The sequence below is a fragment of the Nerophis ophidion genome, linkage group LG18, assembly GCF_033978795.1.
Source record: "Nerophis ophidion isolate RoL-2023_Sa linkage group LG18, RoL_Noph_v1.0, whole genome shotgun sequence".
Classification (NCBI taxonomy): domain Eukaryota; kingdom Metazoa; phylum Chordata; class Actinopteri; order Syngnathiformes; family Syngnathidae; genus Nerophis; species Nerophis ophidion.
In genome coordinates this window covers 19,882,441-19,904,613 of record NC_084628.1, presented here as the reverse complement: position 1 = coordinate 19,904,613, position 22,173 = coordinate 19,882,441, and the positions used below count along the sequence as shown (strand labels likewise).

At 39.1% G+C, this 22,173-nt stretch overlaps 1 protein-coding gene across 1 annotated transcript in view; it reads right to left on the bottom strand.

Moving 5' to 3' along the window:
* Window positions 1–2,859: 2,859 nt before the first annotated feature.
* tgfb1a (transforming growth factor, beta 1a) overlaps window positions 2,860–22,173 on the bottom strand; it is a 32,585-nt gene continuing 13,271 nt past the window's right edge. Inside the window, exons 2-6 of the mRNA XM_061877490.1 lie at window positions 10,048–10,332; window positions 9,733–9,967; window positions 4,935–5,085; window positions 3,688–3,798; window positions 2,860–3,626 (exon numbers count right to left, since the gene is read on the bottom strand). Of these exons, the coding sequence (XP_061733474.1) occupies window positions 3,579–3,626; window positions 3,688–3,798; window positions 4,935–5,085; window positions 9,733–9,967; window positions 10,048–10,332 (830 nt within the window). The 3' untranslated portion in view covers window positions 2,860–3,578. The remainder of the gene's footprint in view (window positions 3,627–3,687; window positions 3,799–4,934; window positions 5,086–9,732; window positions 9,968–10,047; window positions 10,333–22,173) is intronic.

Sequence of the window (22,173 nt, the reverse complement as noted above, 5' to 3'; positions counted from 1 at the left end):
TTGCCGTTTTTGTTTACATGTTGAAGGTGTTTTAATGAATATACATGCATGTTTAACATATAGATTCCTATCTTTCATGGAGACAAGAATATAAGTAGGTGTATTACCTGATTCTGATGACTTGCATAGATTGGAATCAGACGTCTATGTTTTCAAATGGAGGAGAAAAAAAGTTCCTCTTTTCTGTCTAATACCACATGAAAGTCGTTGGTTTTTGGCATCTTATTTGTCCAGCTTCCATATTCGTTTTTATACACTTTACAAGAAAAACATTGCCGGCAAACTCCGTAGTTTGCTAGCTTGTTTGCGCTGGCTTTCGGAGACTCTTATTTTGTTAGCGCAGGCGCGATGGAGCGGCACTTTTATTGTGAAGACAGGAACTGTGCGATCAGTCTTTAGGCTTATGACGGGAAGTACGGTTGAAATAAAAAGTGTCTTTTTTCCTTTACACTTTTGATTGATTGATTGAAACTTTTATTATTAGATTGCACAGTACAGAACATATTCCGTACAATTGACCACTAAATGGTAACACCCCAATAAGTTTGTCAAAATGTTTAAGTCGGGTTTTACGTATCACGGTCATGTGACCGCCTGGCTCTGTTTGATTGGTCCAACGTCACCAGTGACTGCATGTGATTGGTGAAACGCAGGCATGCGTTACTTTGAAGCTCTGTCATTAACCAAAACAAACATTAATAGATCGATAAAAAAAGTAACGAGTAGCGAGCTTAATTTAGATAAATGGAACGGAGTAAAAGTAGCGTTTCTTCCCTATAAATATACTCAAGTAAAAGTAAAAGTATGTTGCATAAAAACTACTCGTAGAAGTACAATTTATCCCAAAAGTTACTCAAGTAAATGTAACAGAGTAAATGTAGCGCGTTACTACCCACCTCTGGAAATGAGTATATCGTTTTGGACCTCGGGGCTCAACCTTTCCATTACGGAGGGGCCCGGGGCCCACACAAATATGAACCCTGAATTACTATTCTTACTCCTAATTTTATTGGTGTCTAATAGTTATATCTAACTTACTTAACTTAAAGGCCTACTGAAACCCACTACTACCCACCACGCAGTCTGATAGTTTATATATCAATGATGAAATATTAACATTGCAACACATGCCAATACAGCCTTTTTAGTTTACTAAATTGCAATTTTAAATTTCCCGGGACTTTTTTCTTGAAAACGTTGCGTAATGATGACGTGTACGCGTGACGTCACGGGCTGTTATGATTATGAGCGCTGCACTCACACACAGCTAAAAGTCGTCTGCTTTAACGACATAATTACACAGTATTTTGGAGATCTGTGTTGCTGAATCTTTTGCAATTTGTTCAATTAATATTGGAGAAGTCAAAGTAGAAAGACGGAGTTGGTAAGCTTTAGCCTTTAGCCACACACACACACGGTGATTCCTTTTTTTAAATTCACGGAGTTGAAACTTTACTATGAATCACAGCGGACATGGATCCCGACTACATGTCTACCAACAGATTTCGGTGAGAAAATTGTGGTTAAAAAGTCGCCTCTTACCGGATATCAGCTGAGTTTGTGCCGTTCATACAGCTGCCGTCGACTTCCCCGAGACACTGCGCGTCAACACCCGGCCGTGGACGTACACTTCCGACTATCAGTTACAGTTAAACTCACTAAAACCCTAGCAACACAATAGAAGGATAAGGGATTTCCCAGAATTATCCTAGTAAATGTGCCTGAAAACATATGAATCCGTCTCAATGCAACGCGATTGCAATCGCGTTTTTTTTTTAAACTTTTATTTATTATTATTATTTTTTTCTAGTCCGTCGCTATCAATATCCTCAAACACGAATCTTTCATCCTCGCTCAAATTAATGGGGAAATTGACGTTTTCTCGGTCTGAATAGCTGTTTTTGTTGGAGGCTCCCATTAAAATCAATGTAAAGATATGAGGAGCCATCAACATGTGACGTCATCGTCTGCGACTTCCGGTAGAGGCAGGGCTTTTCTCCAGTTGCGAACTTTATCGTGGATGTTCTCTACTAAAACCTTTCAGCAAAAATATGGCAATATTGCGAAATGATCAAGTATGACACATAGAATGGACCTGCTATCCCCGTTTAAATAAGAACATCTCATTTCAGTAGGTCTTTAACTTTGTCAAATGATATCAGAGCATGTGTTAATCCAAAACAAAAAAAATACATTCTTATTAAATGAATATGGAATTATAATAACAAATATGTTTCTTAAATAAACTGTCAAAAACTTTAAATGTAAATGAAAACACAGCTTCCCCAATTTGATCATAATTTTTGATATTGCCATTAGTGCCACAAGTGGTGGAAAAGTGTAGTGCAAGGGAGTAGTGCTGTACCCCACACGGACCACAGCTAAGAAACACATATTTCTTGGCTCTTTTCCCTAAATGTCCGTAAAAATTGTTTTACTGTTGTTAAAATATAATGCTTGTTGAAGTTCATAGTTATATTTCTGTAAAATAAGTAAAACAGTCTGCGATGAGTTGGCGACTTATCCAGGGTGTACACCGCCTTCCGCCCGATTGTAGCTGAGATTGGCACCAATGCCCCCCGCAACCCCGAAGGGAATAAGCTGTAGAAATGGATGGATCAATGGATGTAAAACAGTCTTGTATGGCATTTTATGTAAAGTGTAAGTCTACAATACACCAACATTATCAATTAGAATATCATGGAATTTCAATTCTACTTCCTTCAACTCGAATCGTAATTCAAATTCAATACAAAACTTATGAAATTTGGGGAACACATTTTTCACAAGCCTGGTGGTAATAGGCGCTAGGCTACATTTTCACACTTGACCCCTGACCGAAGTATGTTGACATACCCATGTAACATCACTTTTTATTTACTGTGTTTCTATTTACAACATTCACACATGAAGTGCACTGGCAAACATGTTACACAATGTCGCTTTTGTTCCTAAAACACATGACTCTGCAAGAAGTGAATGGTGCAAAAAAAAAAACAAGATCCTCATACAAATCTGAAACGTGATGCAAAAAAAGTGAGTATGGTGGCATTATGGGTGGAGGTGTCAGCCTGGAAAGCTTAATTTGGATAAGCTAAAATTCAATCATGACAGCAAACTTTATCAAAACACTTTACACGGCTCAAAAAAAATGTCAAACCTGCCTTTGTTAAGAAGGACTTTGTACTGTGGAACCGTCTTTTATGGTCTCTGCAAACACACCTGTGGCAATGTCCCCTGGGAAAACCCAGAACAACAGCTGTTTTCCAAGCCATGCAGCTTCCGTGACCCTCTGGAGCAACATAATTTTTTTTTAATCTATCCAAAGATGTCACTTTGGTCCTGATGTGACACGTGTGTCCGTCCAAAAAATAAATTAATCACGTATGTAATGTAGAAAAAAAAAGTATATACAATATTATCAATGACATCAATAGAAGGAAGTCCATGGTTTCAGTCCATCATGGCGAGGGGACTTCCAGGAGGAATAGTTTGTTCTCCGTATTCCACTCCTACATTTCACCATCGGTGGTCCCGAAGCAGGATTCTCCCACATCTTGAAGGTAGAGCTGTCAACTTTAGCTGCACTTGCAGGACTTGACGATCATGTTGGACAGCTGCTCCACCTAAAACAAATGTGTGAAACTTAGTGGCCGCGTTCAAAGTTAAAAACAAATGTATACGTACCTTGTGTTGCCTGCCGACGTAGTAAAGAATGGGAAGTGGTTCCAGAGTCTGAGGGACGCAGCACGGCTGGGCTGAGGCTCCGGGGTTGTGGTGCTTGTACAAGGCCAGAATCTGAAGAAAAACAAAGATTTAACTTAGTTCCATTCATCCATCTTCTTCTGCGGGGGCCTAAGCAGGGAAGCCCAGGCTTCAATCTCCCCAGCCACTTCGTCTAGCTCCTCCGGGGGTATCCCAAAGCGTTCTCAGGCGAGCCGGGAGACATAGTCTTCCCAACGTGTCCTGGGTCTTCCCCGTGGCCTCCTACCGGTCGCACATGCCCTAAACACCTCCCTAGGGAGGCGTTCGGGCATCCTGACCAGATGCCCGAACCACCTCATCTGGCTCCTCTCAATGTGGAGGAGCAGCAGCTTTACCTTGAGCTCCTCACTGTATCTCTAAGGGAGAACCCCGTCAACTGGCGGTGGAGACTCATTTCGGCCGCTTGTACCTGTAATCTTGTGCTTTCGGTCATAACCCAAAGCTCTTGAGCATAGGTGATGATGGGAACGTAGATCGACCTACTGAAGACGCTGCACCAATCCGCCTGTCGATCTCACGATTCACTTTTCCCTCACCCGTGAACAAGACTTCGAGGTACTTGAACTCCTCCACTTGGGGCAGGATCCCCTCCCCAACCTGGAGATGGCACTCCACCCTTTTCCGGGCGAGACACATGGACTCGGACTTGGAGGTGCTGATTCTCATCCCAGTCGCTTCACACTTGGCTGAGCACCGATCCAGTGAGAGCTGAAGATTCTGGCCAGATGAAGCCATCAGGACCACATCATCTGCAAAAAGCAGAGACCTAATCCTGCAGCCACCAAACCAAATCTCCCCCAAAAAGTTATGGACATAATCAATGACAAAGGGCAGCCTCGGCGGAGTCCAACCCTCACTGGAAACGGGTATGACTTACTAACGGCAATGCGGACCAAGGTCTGACACTGATCATACAGGGAGCGGACCACCACAATCAGACAGTCCGATACCCCATACTCTCTGAGCACTCCCAACAGGGCTTCCCGAGGGACAAGTTCAAATGCCTTCTCCAAGTCTACAAAGCACATGTAGATTGGTTGGGCAAACTTCCAGGAACCCTTAATTAGTTTAGTTTTTCCAGTAATATTGCAGGCGCATTAAAAAAATGCTTTATGAGCTCCAACATGGGCAGGTTTTAATCCCCTTGAAGTAAACTCCAACCCACGTACCTGAGAGTATTTGTTCTCAGCATTCCAGATGTAGGTGCAGGAGCCCATGCAGTAGTTGGCATGGTAGCCAGTTGGCCGGTGGATCCACTTCCATCCCAAATCCTTCCTGAAGTCGATGTACAGGCTCCTCACGCAGCAGGTCTCGGTCTGGCTGCATGGAAATCGTGCCAGTTAAGGATTTGGCCATAATCTCATAAAGAAGCACATCGTCGTACATTGGTTGCTAGGACGCCGGACCGGCCCCTGGCAAAAACACTCGGCCACAACGACATAGTGTTGTGCTCTGCAGGTTTTTGTTTTTGTTGGGTCTCGCAGAAGCACAGCCTCATTTATTCAAAAAACAGTAGAGCAGGGATGTCAAACTCGTTTTCACTGAGGGCCACATCGCAGTGATGATTGCCCTCAGAGGGCTACTTTTAACAATGACTAATATATGAATATACATCTATGTTTATAAAAAAATAACAATATATTTTTTTACATAAGCTGCAAAAAAATATTAAAATTTTGCTTTAAAAACTGGCAGCTCAGTCACCAGAATTTTACAGAAAAAGCAGTAGGTGTTTTACAGCATATAAAAAAAGTTAATAAATGGAATGGAATGGAGCGGTAAAATTCAAGTTGTTGTTTTTTTAACGTAAAATCTTGTTGTTTTAAAGTTTTTGTTTGTTTGTTTTAATGTCTTAGTGTCTTACTGTATATGGAAAAAAACAGTACTAAAGTGTATTTTACGGTAGAAAAAATTCAGTCGACGGAATTTAACTGTAGAATCTATTGCCATTCTTCAATTCGATTGATAATTTGTTTTGAAATCATAAGTCAAGCACATATTTAAGGACAGTATTTATCTTTATTTCAACAAAAAATATTTTTGGAATAATATAATTTTGATTTTGATAATATTGAATTTTAAAAGATATGCAAATGCATTCAGTACATGATGTTTAATGTCAAAAGGGAAAAAAACAATATATTTAAGAAGAAAAGATTAAGCATATTATTAATGCATATTATTTCCTGGCTTTCGCGGGCCACATACAACAATGTGGCTGGCCAGATTTGCCCCCCGGGCCTTGAGTTTGACACCTGTGCTGTAGAGATATTTGGTAATTTAGCATCGCTTCAAATGCTGTCATTCTAACATTCTTTGCAGCCGTCTTTCTATTAAAACGATCGTACTATTTAAGTTTATCTTATAGCCGAGCCTTTTTCCTAAAAATATAGAGACTAAAAAACATTTGTGTTTTCATAGTTTTTGCCCGTTTATTGGGTTTTTGTTTACTTTCTCAATTAATATTGAAGCAGAAAAGCAGTTTTGAATTGGCTTCACTGCGTAGACGTAACCAAACATGTTTCTTTCCCTTTTCCCTGTGGATATTATCCGAAAAATAAAACACATGACAATTGAACACATTGAACATATTGGATTGAACCAAATTTTAGTTATCAACATGCAGGTAGTCTTTGTGTTTATGGTTCATATGTGAATATTTACTGTCAATACAAATATTTACATAACCTGTAAAATAATAATACTTATTTTTTCAATATCTAATCATAAGTGTACTTGAACTGCATTTTTGTTGGTTTTTTCTGTTATGCACACACTCGGCCCCTAATAGCCAAATCTACTTCTGGTCACCAAGTGTACTATCCAGTAAACCCTCTTTTATCACTGTTAATTGGTTCAAGTACGAATTATGAATTATAAACTGATTCTTTTTACAACTACATCATAATAAACCTGTTTACGACTTTATAAATAAGGTTTCTGACATTAATAATGCACTCTAGACATGAGTTAACACCCACACTGTCACTTTTACAAGCCGCACACTGGAAAAACTCACAACCTCACAAAGTATAAAGTATATCTAAAAATATCCAAACAATATGCTGAATAGGAATTTTTCAGTAAGACATAAGCATTTATCAGGCAATAAATCTTCTGAGGAATAAAATAATTCTTCTGAACAGGTTTGTTATAAGACACACAACTTCACGATATGAATAAGTGTAGCTAATCATATGTTTTAATTGCTAATTCCAAGAATAAATACAATGTCTTATTTCATGAAATCTTACCAAGACAAGATTGACTTGTTCCATTGGCAGATTTGTTTACTCATTACAAGCAAAAACAAACTTATATTCTTTTTTTTTCTGTTCTTTCTTTTTAAGAGGGGCATTTTTTCCAGTGCAAACTTTAAAGCGCATCATAGCAAAGGACGTCTATATTACAATACTCACGAGGCGGCAGGCTACTGTATCAACCCTAGCTTGTTAAATGAGTAATATTTAACAGAAACTAAATCTTTTTAAGGGTCAAAAAACGTAACCCGGTCCTACTACTATGCAAAAGAGAGCTGACCAAATCCAAGATGAAAAGACCAGATTTTAGGGAAAAATACAAAAAAAATGTTTAATTATCTGCCCATGCAGTTACAGTTACCGTATTTCCTTGAATTGCTGCAGGGGCGCAAATTAATTTAAAACCTCTTCTCAGTCATGCGGTAAAAGTAAGCATGCGCTAATTATTTTAAAATCTCTTCTCACTCCGGCACTTACCAAAGGTATGCAGTAAAAATTTGAGTGTGATGTAAGCTTGGACCTTAAATGCTACTGAATAGCTCTTAATCTTCTTCCCTTTATGCGATTTCAAATTACGGGTATTGAAATCAGCCTCCTCCATTTTGAAAATGATGACAAGGGAAGTGTCACTCGTGACGTCACGAGTTTGACCAGGCGGTAATACAAAGCATGCGCTAATTATTTTGGGAAGCGAGTTTGACCCGGCAGCAATTCAAGGCAGGCGCATACTATATGCCCTGCGGCAATTCAAGGAAATACGGTAATTTGAATTGATAAAACATGCAGATTTAAGATTTGTAGAACTCGAAATGGGTGTTTTCATCCTGAAAACAAGCATTACTTAACTTGCAATTCTTTGTGGAATAAAACAAAATATTTTCTTTCAATAGTTATTTTCTCAATACTTTTTTAACTAGAATAAACAAAATACAAAACCCAAAACGAGTGAAGTTGGCACGTTGTGTAAATTGTAAATAAAAACACAATACAATGATTTGCAAATCATTTTCAACTTAAATTCAATTGAACAGACTGCAAAGACAAGATAATTAATTTAGTTCGAACTAAAAAAACACATTTTTGTTTTTTTGCAAATAATCATTACTTGGAATTTAATGGCAGTAACACATTACAAAAAAGTTGGCTTGGGGGCATTTTTACCACTGTGTTACATGGCCTTTCCTTTTAAAAACACTCAGTAAACATTTGGGATTTTTGAAGTGTTTCAGGTGGAATTATTTCCCATTCTTGCTTGATGTACAGCTTAATTTGTTCAACAGTCCGGGGTCTCTGTTGTGGTATTTTAGGCTGCATATTGCACCACACATTTTAAATGTGAGACAAGTCTGTACTACAGGCAGGCCAGTCTAGTACCTGCATTATTTTACTACGAAGCCCCGCTGTTGTAACACGTGTAGAATGTGGCTTGGCATTGTCTTGCTGAAATAAGCAGGGGCGTCCATGATAAAGACGTTGCTTGGATGGCAACATATGTTGCTCCAAAACCTGTATGTAACTTTCAGCATTAATGGTGCCTTCACAGATGTGTAAGTTACCCATACCTTGGGCACTAATACACCCCCATACCATCACAGATGCTGGCTTTTGAACTTTGCGCCTATAACAGTCCGGACGGTTCTTTTCCTCTTTTGTCCGAAGGACATGACGTCCACTGTTTACAAAAACAATTTAAAATGTAGGCTCGTCAGACCAGAGAACAATTTTTCACTTTGCATCAGTCCATCTAAGATGAGTTCGGGCCAAGAGAAGCCGGCGGCGTGTCTGGGTGTTTTTGATAAATGGCTTTCACTTTATATAGTAGAGTTTTTACTTGCACTTACAGATGTAGCGACGTACTGTAGTTACTGACAGTGGTTTTCTGAAGCGTTCCTGAGCCCATGTGGTGATATCTTTTACACACTGATGTTGCTTTTTGATGCACTACCACCTGACGGATCGAAGGTCACGGGCATTGCTGCACACGTGCAGGGATTTCTCCAGATTCTCTGAACCTTTTGATGATATTACGTACCATAGATGGTGAAATCCCTAAATTCCTTGCAATAGCTTGTTGAGAAATGTTGTTCTTAAACTGTTGGACTATTTACTCACAATTTTGTTCACACAGTGGTGACCCTCGCCCCATCCTTGTTTGTGAATGACTGAGCATTTCATGGAAGCTGCTTTTATACCCAACCATGGCACTCACCTGTTCCCAATTAGCCTGTTCACCTGTGGGATGTTCCAAATAAGTGTTTGATGAGCAATCCTCAAATTTCTCAGTCTTTTGCGCCACTTGTGCCAGCTTTTTTGAAACATGTTGCAAACATCAAATTCCTAATGAGCTAATATTTGCAAAAATAAAGTTTACCAGTTCGAATGTTAAGTATCTTGTCTTTGCAGTCTATTCAATTGAATATAGGTTGAAAAGGATTTGCAAATAATTGTGTTCTGTTTTTATTTACGATTTACACAACATGCCAACTTCACTGGTTTTCAGTTTTGTATAATTTTCCTTACTAAAATTAAAATAATGATGTAAAGTCAATGATAACAAAAAAGTAAATATCTCCTAAAACTAGGGAAATTCGTAGAAATACAATTTTACATCTTGGCAAACTATTTGCAGTGTAGGATGGTGCCATCAGTGCTTTCTAGACATACTGTGCAAAACTGAACCGAATTGCAATTTGGAACGTTGACTTACGCCGTGCAGGTGTCCCGTGTTTCCGCAGCGCGTCGCTTGCGTGACGTGGAGTTACTGCTGGCGCTCTGCGGGATGGACATGGTCAGGATGTAAGGTGGCTGCTGGGTCATCTGCTTCAACATTCCGATGTCGCTCCGATCGCCGTCGATGCCCGAGATGGAAAAGCTAAAAGTGGCGTCGGCTCTCGTCTGTCCGCACTCGCAGAAGAGCCGAAGTTCAAACCCCTGCTCGTCCTCTGCCAGAACAGATGTTAAAAACAGGACTTAAAACATTTGTTAACCGACTTGTAAACCTGGTTCAATGTCTCCAACTCACTGTCGCCTTTGATCCAGTCCTGCAAGGTCTCCGTGACGTCAAAGGACAACCACTTGTCCTTCCATTGGTTGGTGACAAAGCGGGAGGCCAGGTATCGGGCCGTCGCCCCCACGCCGTGGTACAGCTCCACCCGCTGCTCATCGGGTATCGCCGGTTGCTTGATGAGCATCCGTAGCTCGGCGGTGGTCAGCAGGCGGCTGTCGCCCACACTTTTCCGGATCTCAGAGATGTTGAAGGACAGGGAGACGCTTTTTGAATTCTTGGTGGTCTCTAAATAGTTTTTTTCTGCGGGATTGAGAAAAAACATAATAATGAAAAAAAAGGTAGGTCACCCTTTAGATCACCGGTCAAACAGAATTAATTGTGATCATTGATTGACTTTCTCCTTGTTATCCTTATCACCTGGGCAAAAGCTACAATGTTTTATACGCACACCAAAACAGCTGAATGTGGGAGGTTAGTAACTCCGTAGACAAGGGCAATTTCCGGGAGTTTTCCGCTGAATCAAGAAGAGTTAGCAAGTCTAAGCACATGTCTGAGAAGTACAGTATGTGTTTCCCAGCATGCCTTGTTGTTGTCACAATGACCACTTCTGACTGTCTTTCCACGCATCGTTAAAGAGCTGTCAGTTTTGGTTGATTTTGCCGAGGCCAGTGGACCAACGCAGTAGTGTTTTGCCTGAAGGAAGAACACATTTCCCATGAGCACCGGCGCATAGTGTCGTAAATTGTCAGAAACTACTGTCACGTGCATCCAAACCGACATGATAAGACCACATTGATTCAGGGATGGTCTCCTGCTGGCCTCACTATGGACTGGACTCTCACTATTATGTGATCCACTATGGACTGGACTTTCACAATATAATGCTGGACCCACTCGACGTTCATTGCATCCGGTCTCCCCTAGAGGGGACACACACACACACACACACACACATCTGCGGTCCTCTCAAAGGTTTCTCATAGTCATACACATTGACATCCCACTGGGTTGTGAGTTTTTCCTTGCCCTTATGTGGGATCTGAACTAATGATGTTGTTGTGGCTTGTGCAGCCCTTTTAGGCACTTGTGATTTAGGGCTATGTAAATCAATCAATGTTTGATGAATCAATGTTTATTTATATAGCCCCAAATCACAAATGTCTCAAAGGACTGCACAAATCATTACGACTACGACATCCTCGGAAGAACCCACAAAATAAACAATGATTGATTGATTGATTGATGATTCAGTCTGAAGAAATGTGTCAATAGCTGGAGTCTACAAATATTTACTCAAACTTAGTTTCTTCGTTATAGAGTACTTTTGAGGTTGTTGCAAGGCTGGTCCTGTCAGCAAGCTAACATTAGCATTAGCATTTTGATTTGAGCATCGAAAGTTACTTACTCGTCCAGCAGGAACAGAGCCCAGGCAACATCAGTCTGAAATCTTTCCTCGTCTTTGAGCTCATGCCAGCGAGGCAATGTTGATTCTTGACTGTCCTTTTATCCGGGTAGCTCTCTTTTTCTTTTTTTGTCTCATCTCACAAAACGTTTAGTTTTTTGTTGTTGTTTTGTAGCTTCAGAACCCCTCAGCCCAAAACAGAGGTGTCATTCAACTAATTGTAAGTCAATGTATCATCCCAAAAGTTATTAAAATATTTTATGAAGGTCAAAAAGTTACTTTGTGCTGCTTTAATGGGTAATTTTCATATGGCCAATGGGGCCGGATCATTTGACACATATGACATAGGTTCTAAAAGCAGCTAGCTGCTAACTCACATTATTTTACTCTGTTTTCATTCTGCATGCTCAGCACAACTCACAGTACGATGCAACCTGTTTCAAGTGTATCTACAGTATATGTACATGTATATGTATGTATTAATTCACATCCGAATGTTGATTCTTCTTCTTTTTTTTTTTTTAAAATACATTTTTTTAAACCAGCCAGACATATACATCATAAGTCAGTGGCCAAATGAAGATCTTTTATGACCTTTAACCAGTTTTTTTTTTGTAATTGATACACCAAATAATATATCGTGAGAATTGGTTTCAATGAAGAACCGTGTTGAATTGAGAGTCCTGTCTGAATGATCTCGTCAAGAATTGTATTAGAATTGAATCGTGAGTTGTAATATTCACATCCCTGGTATATATGTATGTAGATATCCTTAAAGGGGTCATGTTATGATTTGTTTCTACATTTAAAATACTTCCTTGGGGTCTACATAACATCTAATTGTGGTCAAAATGTTGCATGGATGATGTTTTACAGACCATCTTCAAGCCGCTTTCTGACCGTCTCTCCAATATGCTCTGTTTTGTGGGTGGTCTTATTTACGTGCCTCCACTTCAACTGCGTCTTCTCCATGTTGTTGTTTTTAGCACTTCCATAGCGAGTCTACCGACAGATATACGTGTGAACAATACGCTACTTTGTTTTAGAAATGGCAACAGCGTAGGATGCATGTGCATGTATGAGCCAGTCTGCCCCAAGACAAAAGGACAGAGAAAAAGCAGAAACTGATTAACTACAATATTGGACGAAAATTATGGACTCGCACAAACCTTGTTGGGTAACACTTTACCATATATGGAAATATCCTCTGACATCACATGTTGGAAAAAACACCACAAATTGGGGAAATTCCAAACTGCTCATTTGGATAAATATGGATGAAAGCGAGATTGTTTTATAAATATCCCTGCAATACCTCCATTGTTTTTTTTTCATATTTCCAGTACTTATGCAGATCCCAAATACACAAAAACAGGTGCCAATATATAAGAAAAGTTGGTTCTCTAAATGTTGTTGTTTCTCGTGATGCTTTTCATCTTTTCTGACTTATAAATGTTGTTAGAATGTTGGATATTTGTGTTAAACAAGTCATGTCCTGTCATGTCGAGTTTTGTTTTTAAGTTATTATTGCTCCATATGGTGTGTTAGGTCAAAGTCTCACGCCCCTATTTTGGTTTCTCCTTGTGTCTGTGTCATCCTGCTGTAATCACTTATTATTATTGAGTCGTGTTTCCACCTGTTTCCTATGTTAATTATGCTCCTTATTTTTACCGGTCTGGCCTGCTAGTAGGCGCGAAGCCATTGCTGGCTTCATGCGACGGCTTGCGTTTGTTTTATACCCTTCTGGGACGAGTAAGACTTTAGTTTTTCCAGTGCAATTTTCGTAGCTGCAGAATCTGCTTTTGTTTGCTAATTTGTGACTTCCTTAAGGATTGCATAGGCTCTTCTTACCTGGATGCTGCTTCCCCCTTGCTTTATGCATCTTGCAAAACAACACCCTAGCCGAGACGCGATGTGAATGCAACAAAACGATGCCAAAGTGTCCAGTAATTAGGTTCATGCATTTGGGTGTGAGCTTTCTCGTTTTGGACACCTTGAAAGCCTTTTTTTAAAAGTGCCTTTTTTTTAAACCATAAGCAATTTATGAGGTCAAAGATTGACGGATGTACATATGTGGTCATCCTCATACATACTGTGTCAGCCTCCTCACCCTCTGCGCAGTAGAAACTGCTGCCTGAAGTTTCCGCTGTCATTCCTTCTCATTTATTATCCTCCCGCTTGCTTTGATGTTCATAAAATAAACAACATTTTACAAACGACTGTTGTAGAAAAAAGGCGAAATTAGACAAATGCAGACAGAAAAAGACGGCAAAATTACAACTTGAATTGAATCAGCCCAGGAGAAGGTAGGATGACATGCGTACCAATAACACTGAAAAGCTTTTTTCATGCAGCTCTGTATCAATCGGAGCGTGTACAGGTGTACCTAATGCAATGACCGGTGAATCTATGTACAGTTTATCTCGGACAGTTTCAGAGACAAAAAGGGTGACGACCTTTGTCTTGAAAATAAATATCTAAACAAAGTCCATTTTCAAACGATACATTCTGATACGTTTGGCAAGAGAGGGGCGTGGAGGGTTTCATTTGCATCTGAGGTAACGCCTGTACACACAAACCGTTTCATAGACTAGAATAGGCTTTTATTGTCATTGCACAAGAAAAACAACAAAATTGTGGCATACTGAGGACTGACACTGCCACGCAATACGCTAACCAAGTCATGAAGAAGTTAGGTGTTCGATATCTTGCTCAAGGACACAGGGACATGATCTCGCCAGGCTGGGGATCGAACCAGTATGCAAGACAGCCACTCTACCTGCTGAAACATGCCGTCCCGTTTGCAGAAAGACTCAAAAAAAGTGGTTATAAATGTAGGGCAAAATGTACACAAAGTGTACACCAAAGCATATTTTGTCTAGACCAGCGTTTCTTAACCATTGTTGGACTGCCAAAAAAGATCTTGTTTCACAGCTATTGTGATAAACTTTTCAACCACTTGTGGCAGTAATGACAATCTGTAGCAAACAGAAGAAGTCTGGAGCTTAAGTCATAGAGAAGTTTATTAAGCGCAAAAATGATGACTTACTGGTGAACCTGTATTTTCATTTCATGAAATTTTACTGACAGTTTATTAAAAAAAACATATATTATCTATATTTATCATTAAGTTAATTTGAGTTTGTCTATTTTAGCACGGCATAATTGTATGTACATTTAGTTTTCATCAGTTTCTGAGTTTATTTTTAACAGGATATTTGATTATTTATTTTGTAATCAGCCTGACCTGAGCCTTGATAATAATCTTTATGATTAACATGTGCTTTCATGTCACTTGACAAGTTTCATCCTGTTAAATGGTAGGTACTTTGGATGTAATTATCGAAAACGATTAAAATCACCAGCGTTTCTTAACCATTGTGTGACCGACAAAAAATATCTGTTTCACATGTATTGTAATGAACTTTTCCACCACTTGTGACAGTTATGACAATCTGAAGCTGACAGAAAAAGTCTGGAGCTTATGTCATAGAGAAGTTACTAAAGCGCAAAAATAATGAATTAAGTGGTGTACCTTTATTTTAATTACATTTAATTTTAACAACACTTTATTTAAGAAAAAAAACTATATTATCATTATTTATAATTAAGTTAGTTAGAAGTTTTTTATTTTAGCACTGCGTAATTGTATGTACATTTAGTTTTCATCAGTTTCTGAGTCTATTTTTTGCAGAATATTTGATTAGTATTTATTTTGTAATCAGCCTGCCCTAAGCCTTAATAATAATCTTTGCGAATAACCTGTGCTTCTATGTCACAACTACGGTAAGTATTTTAGATGTAATTATCGAATACAATTAAAATCACCAGCCTTTCTTAACAATTGTTGGACCGCCAAAAAGTATCTTATTTCACAGCTATTGTAAAAACATTTTCCCCACTTTTGGAAGTAATGACTATCTGAACCATGCGGAAAAAGTCTGGAGATTAAGTCATAGAGAAGTTTCTTAAGCGCAAAAATTCTGACTTAATTGGTGAACCTGTATTTTCATTTTGTTTCGTTTTACTGACAGTTAAAAAGAAATACTTATATTATCATTATTTTCATTAAGTTGGTTAAAATGTTTATATTTTAGCACTGCGTAATTGGATGTACATTTGGTTTTCAAACGTTTCTGAGTCTATTTTTATCAGAATAGTTGATTAATATTTATTTTTTAATTAGCGTGACCTGAGCTTTGATAATAATCTTCGGGATTAACGCATGCTTTCGTGTCACTTGACAAGGTTTATCCTGTTAAACTGTAAATAGTTTTAATGTAATTATTGAATACAATTAAAATCACCAGTGTTTCTTAACCATTGTTGGAACGCCCAAAAATATCTGTTTAACAGCTATTTTAAATAAACTTTTCCACCACTTGTGGTAGTAATGACAATATGAAGCAAACAGAAAAAGTTTGGAGCTTAAGTCATAAAGAAGTTTCTTAAGCGCAAAAATTATGACTTGGTGGTGAACCTATATTTTCATTTAATTTAATTTTACCAACAGTTTATTTAAAAAAAAACACACACACATATATTATCATTATTTATAATTAAGTTAGTTAGAATTTGTTTATTTTAGCACTGCGTACTTGTATGTACATATAGTTTTGATCAGTTTCTGAGTCTATTTTTTGCAGAATATTTGATTAGTATTTGTTTTTTAATCAGCCTGCCCTAAGCCTTGATAATAATCTTTGCGATTAACATGTGCTTTCATGTTACAACTATGGTAAATAGTTTAGATGTAATTATCGAATATGGTTAAAATGACCAGCTTTTCTTAACAATTATTGGACCGCCAAAAAGTATCTTATTTCACAGCTATTGAAATCAAATTTTCCCCCACTCGTGGCAGTAATGACAATCTGAAGCAAACAGAAGAAGTTTGGAGCTTAAGTCATAGAAAAGTTTCTTAAGCGCAAAAATTAAGACTTAAGTGGTGAACCTGTATTTTCATTTTGTTTAATTTTACTGACCGTTTTTTTTTAACATATATTATCATTATTTGTCATTAAGTCAGTTACAATTGGTTTATTTTAGCACTGCGTAATTGTATGTACATTTACTTTCAATCTTTAGTTCTAATTTCATTTAGTTCTGATTTTATCAGTATATTTGATTAGTATTTATTTTGTAATCAGCCTGACCAGACAATAATATTTGTGATTAACACGTGCTTTCATGTCACTTGACAAGTTTTATCCTGTTGAACGGTAAGTAGTTTAGATGTAATTATCAAATATGATTAAAATCACAATTAAGATTACGAATTCAGTGTTAATATTTCAGCGGGTTCCGGGGCATCCACAGTGGAAAATTTGGGCCCTGAGGTCAAAAAGTTTAAAAAGCCCCACAGGGAAGCGTGATAAATGTAGAAAAATCATCATAGATTCCCTTTTTTATGTGTTTTACCATGCACCCATGCAGAAACAATTCATTTCAGGGTACTATTTTATGCATTAGTGATTACTCCCCAGTATGGAACACTCAAATATAGGAACGTGCGTGACATAGCTGTTTTCATCACCCCGAATGTATTTTCCAGCTGCGCACACACATTAGTAAAATTGAATAAGTGCACACAGAGTATGGCCGTGGCCAAATATGAATCGATTCCACCTGCGGGAAAGTTGACCATAAAGAAAGAGGGTTTTGTTTTCGGACTACGTTTTTTTTTTTTTTTTTTGAAGTGGGAACATCCCCCCCACGGAGTGTGACAGAAAACAGGAGTCAGCACCGTGCCGTAAATCTACCGCTGTGAAAAGACCACGTTGAGTGAAGGTTGTAGGTTGCAGGCAGGGTGAGGTGGAGAAGCAGCAAAGTAAAACATGTATGGAGGATGGGAGAAGGGGAGAGGGGGGCTGCGGCGGGGGGAATGTTTATCAATGCTGCTTGGCTCTGGCCTCAGCCCAAATGTTCTATTTTGCTTGGGAATGCCAAAGCTATGATTCTTCGCTCCCTTCTTCCAGGGGCGACACTTTGACGGCCTGCCTCGCATACTTGGATCCGGCCCGTACCAGGATCCTGGGTCGACTTGTGTAACAGTTACCGGAATCGGGGCCGTCGCTCGTACATGAAAACCCCAGCAGAAAGCTGAGAGAGCTGTTGTCGGTTGTTGGAGGGGGAAGGGGGGGAGAGATCGGAACACATCTGCTAGGGCCCCGCCCTTGCCAGAGGACCGCTGGTGTATGGAAGCGGATGCGACCAACGGCGGGGAGCGTCAGGCCCGCTTGAGTCAAGTGAGATAAACGTGTGAAGGGTTAGAGAAGTGAAGTGAAACAGGAAATGAGGTCACTTCCCCTCTGAAGCGAATTAGCTGCCAGTCCTCACTTCTACTTTTTAATCAACACTCCAGACCTTTGATTGAACTTCTCTCGTGATCGCCAACACTCGTGCTCGCGCAGCTGCCGTGTGTGCACGTGCACAGGTGCGTGGGCGTGAGAGGATTCGAGTGCCGATCTGCAGGTAAGCAGTTGTTGTGACAGGTATGGAGGCAACACTGTAATTACTGGTGGGAGGAAGAAGAAGAAGATACAACCCCCCCCCCCCCCTTCCCGACCGCATCACATGATATCACACACAAATCTAACACGCCACCATGTTCACTAGTGGCATGACTCTCCTACTTATACAGGGCAGGGACAACATTTGCATTTCAGATTTTGGTGGGACACGACTAGTTCTCACCTGGAAAAGGGTGGAGTGCCATCTCGGGACTGGGGAGGAGACCCTGCCCCAAGTGGAGGAGTTTAAGTACCCCGAAGTCTTGTTCAAGAGTGGGGGAAGATTGAATCGTGAGATTGACAGGCGGATCGGTCTGGATCGGTGCGGCGTCTTCAGTAATGCGGATGCTGTATCGATCCTTTGTGGTGAAAAAGGAGCTGAGCCGGAAGGCAAAGCTCTCAATTTACCGGTCGATCTACGTTCCCATCCTCACCTACAGTCATGAGGTTTGAGTTATGACTGAAAGGAAAAGATCACGGGTACAAGCGGCCGAAATGAGTTTCCGGGAGGGGCTCAAAGTAAAACCGCTGCTCCTCCCCATCGAGAGGAGCCAGATGAGGTGGTTCGGGCATCTGGTCAGGATAGCACCCGAACGCCTCCCGAGGGAGGTGTTAGGTCACCTCTGACTGGTAGGAGGTCACGGGCAAGACCCAGGACACGTTGGGAAGACTATGTGTCCCGGCTGGCCTGGGAACGCTTCGGGATCCCCCAGGAGGAGCTGGATGAAGTAGCTGGGTAAAGGGAAGTCTGGGCTTCCCTGCTTAGGCTGCTGCCCCCGTGACCCGACCTCAGATAAGTGGAAGAAGATGGATGGATGGATGGATGGTTGGACGACTGTTTTTTTTACGGTGGGGTGTGGCTTGAAGGGATTAGACCACGGATATCCAAAGGGGGCCTTGGGACATAGAGTTGTTTTAGCCTGCAAAATGTTGTCGGAAAAAACAACAATAACTAGAAATTGCAATTCCAGTAGGAATTGCGTGTGTATGCCCGATGTGCGCAAGCCACCGATTCCCCGATACACGTTAGTGGAACTGAAACGCTTAAATGTCCAGGGTAAGTGGGTTGTGTGGATGTTAGAACTGTTTCAAATCGGTTGAGAAATGTGGGATATGGAGAGGTTTGTATATTGCCCATTTATTTTCAATGCGGGGAGATTCCTGTTAATTCTGGGTAATCAGGGAATTTTCGGAACCGGTAATTTCCAGGGTAAGTGTAGTGTGTATGATGGAACGGTTCGAATCGGATGAGAAATGTGAGATATGCAGTAGATTGTATAATGCCCAATCTTTGTCAATGGGGAGAAAATACCAGGAATTTCCGGGAAAACTGGGAATTTGGGGAAAGGGAAAACATGTTTTGCATTCGATACATTGGAAGAGTAGTGTGGGTGGATGGTTTAAAAATGGTGCAAAATTTTGAGAATTTAGGGTATTGTAGAACTATGAATACACGCATTAATTTGATTGGGAAATTTTGGGAAAACCGTGAATTTAAAAAAATATTTATCCTAACACAATTGTCCTAGATGATATGAATGTTGACATAGAAACAGTTTGAATTGAGAATGGGTATTTCGGAATCCCTGGAATTTCGGGAAAACCGTGAATTTGTACCAAAAAAAATTATAAGAGCCTTTGTTGCCCCAAATAAGAGGAATGTTTTGAAGGTGGAATGGACAAAAGCGGTTAAAAACTGTGGACTGTGAAAAATTTCCAGGAAGAGGTGAAAATAGGGCTTCGGGAAAAAAAGAAATTCAGAACTTGGTAGTTTGATTGTCCAAGATAAGTGGAGTGTGTGGATGGCGAAACAGTTCGAATCGGGAGTTATGCATTGGCCCATTTATTTTGAATGGGAAAAATGTCCCGGAAAACCGGCAATTCTGGGTAATCCTGGATTTTTTTTTTCATGTTTTTGGGAAGCTCACGATTCCCAGTCGAGCCGAACATTTTTATACTCAAACGTTTCCGATCAGACGAAAACTGTGTGCTGTGGAGCACGCCAAACCTTTGCGGCGGGATAATAAATAGATGATTTTTTGGTGTAGAATCAGATTTCAAATATTCACCCAAAAATGTAGACAGAAGAACAAAAAATATGTAATGTACTGAGGAAAAAGGTTTAAATGTGACTCAAAATTGAAAGAGTCTAATAATGTGGGGCACATTTTGATATTCTGTAAAAATGTGAAAATGCTACAAACAGGCATTATATATCAAAACTAATTGTTAGCTTTGTATTATGAGTGACAACGTGTATTATCATTACTTATTGGTATCAAAATGGCAGCTTTTTGTCATTACATTACGTCTTTTTGCTCTTTTTTTCTTACATTTTTACTGATGTTTTTTCCAACAATACTGTATGTTGCGGGCCAACAAAACTTGAGCTGCAACTTTGTCACCTATAACTCAGAAGTGACACTAAGTTTTGTCTTTAAATATAGGCAATGTCAAAATGGCCCACGCAATTAACTTTTCAATACGTAAAAAGTTTGTACAGGCCTGGATTAGATGTTTTGGAGATATATCAATGGGAAAATAAATGTTCAATAATTATTTTTTTGGTCCAAAATAACAAGATTAACAAAATGAAATGAGTAGCTTCAGTTAGGTTTTTCCAGGTTTCATTATGATTTAGATTATGTTGCATGTCCTGTCTGGAAATTAAAACATGTCTGCTAGAACAATATACTGATACTTAAGCCTTTGCACTACCAGGAATTCCTAACATCTCAGCTGCAATTTGCGTTCTGTTAGGCCCCCCCTCAGGGAGAAGGAAATGTTCGCCGCAACTATAAAAAGTAGAATTTGTCTATATAACTATTATAAGTACACCTCTGCATAACATTGTATCCCTTTTAACTTGTAACAAAACAGACAAAATAAATGTAGATCATATTGCAACAAGAATAACTTTACTAACATTGTTTTTAGTCCTGGTCTAATATTGATATGAAATATCGGTCCGATACCAGCAAAAAAAAAAAATACGGTATCGAATTATTTCGGCTTGAATCTAAACTTTCCGATATAAAACCCAGATACAACCGGTATGACAGCCACTTAACAGTTAAGTGTCCTTTAAAAAGCTTAATATATTGGTCTATTCTTGTATTTAAAAAAGGTAAAAATGGTAGGCTGTGGGTTCATAGAAGCTAGCAGCTACACAACAGCTAAGCACACAACAGCATACAAGCATACCGAACTTTTCGGAGTATAAGTCGCTCCGGAGTATAAACCGCACCTGCCGAAAATGCATAATATAGAAGGAAAAAAACATATATAAGTCGCACTGGAGTATAAGTCGCATTTTTGGGGGAAATTTATTTGATAAAATCCAACACCATGAATAGACATTTGAAAGGCAATTTAAAATAAATAAAGAATAGTGAACAACAGACTGAATAAGTGTACGTTATATGACACATAAATAACCAACTGAGAAGGTGCCTGGTATGTTAACGTAACATATTATGGTAAGAGTCATTCAAATAACTATAACATATAGAACATGCTATACGTTTACCAAACAATCTGTCACTCCTAATCGCTAAATCCCATGAAATCTTATACGTCTAGTCTCTTACGTGAATGAGCTAAATAATATTATTTAATATTTTACAGTAATGTGTTAATAATTTCACACATAAGTCGCTCCTGAGTATAAGTCGCACCCCCGGCCAAACTATGAAAAAAACTGCGACTTATAGTCGGAAAAATACGGTACGTATGATAATAAGTGTCCTTAACTCAGTGCTACTCATTTTTTTCTATTACACCGCTCAGGAAGCAGAACAAAATTCACAACTCTCCACAAAATAGTATAATTTGTCTGTAAAACTGTTCTAAGTACGCTTCTGCATAACATTGTATCCTTATTAACATTAACTAAAACAAAGAGTTGAAAGAAATATAAATCAACTTCCAACAAAAAATACTTTACTAATATTGTTCTTTAATCTGTAACAGAAAATATTTAAAGTGTATCAATTTCCCTGAAATAAAAAAAATAATTAAAAACCTTATTGAAATTATTAAACTTTTTGAACGACTTGAACCTTTTGATACTGAAAAATTAAGTTGTATAAACTCAATAAATATTAATACATTCAAACTGGCACAATATATAAAACAACTTTAATCTGCAAAACAAAAATGAAGGAATTAAAAATCTGTGCACATTTTTAAGTGTGCAGTTTTTTGAAGTGGGGTTTGAGGCATGAT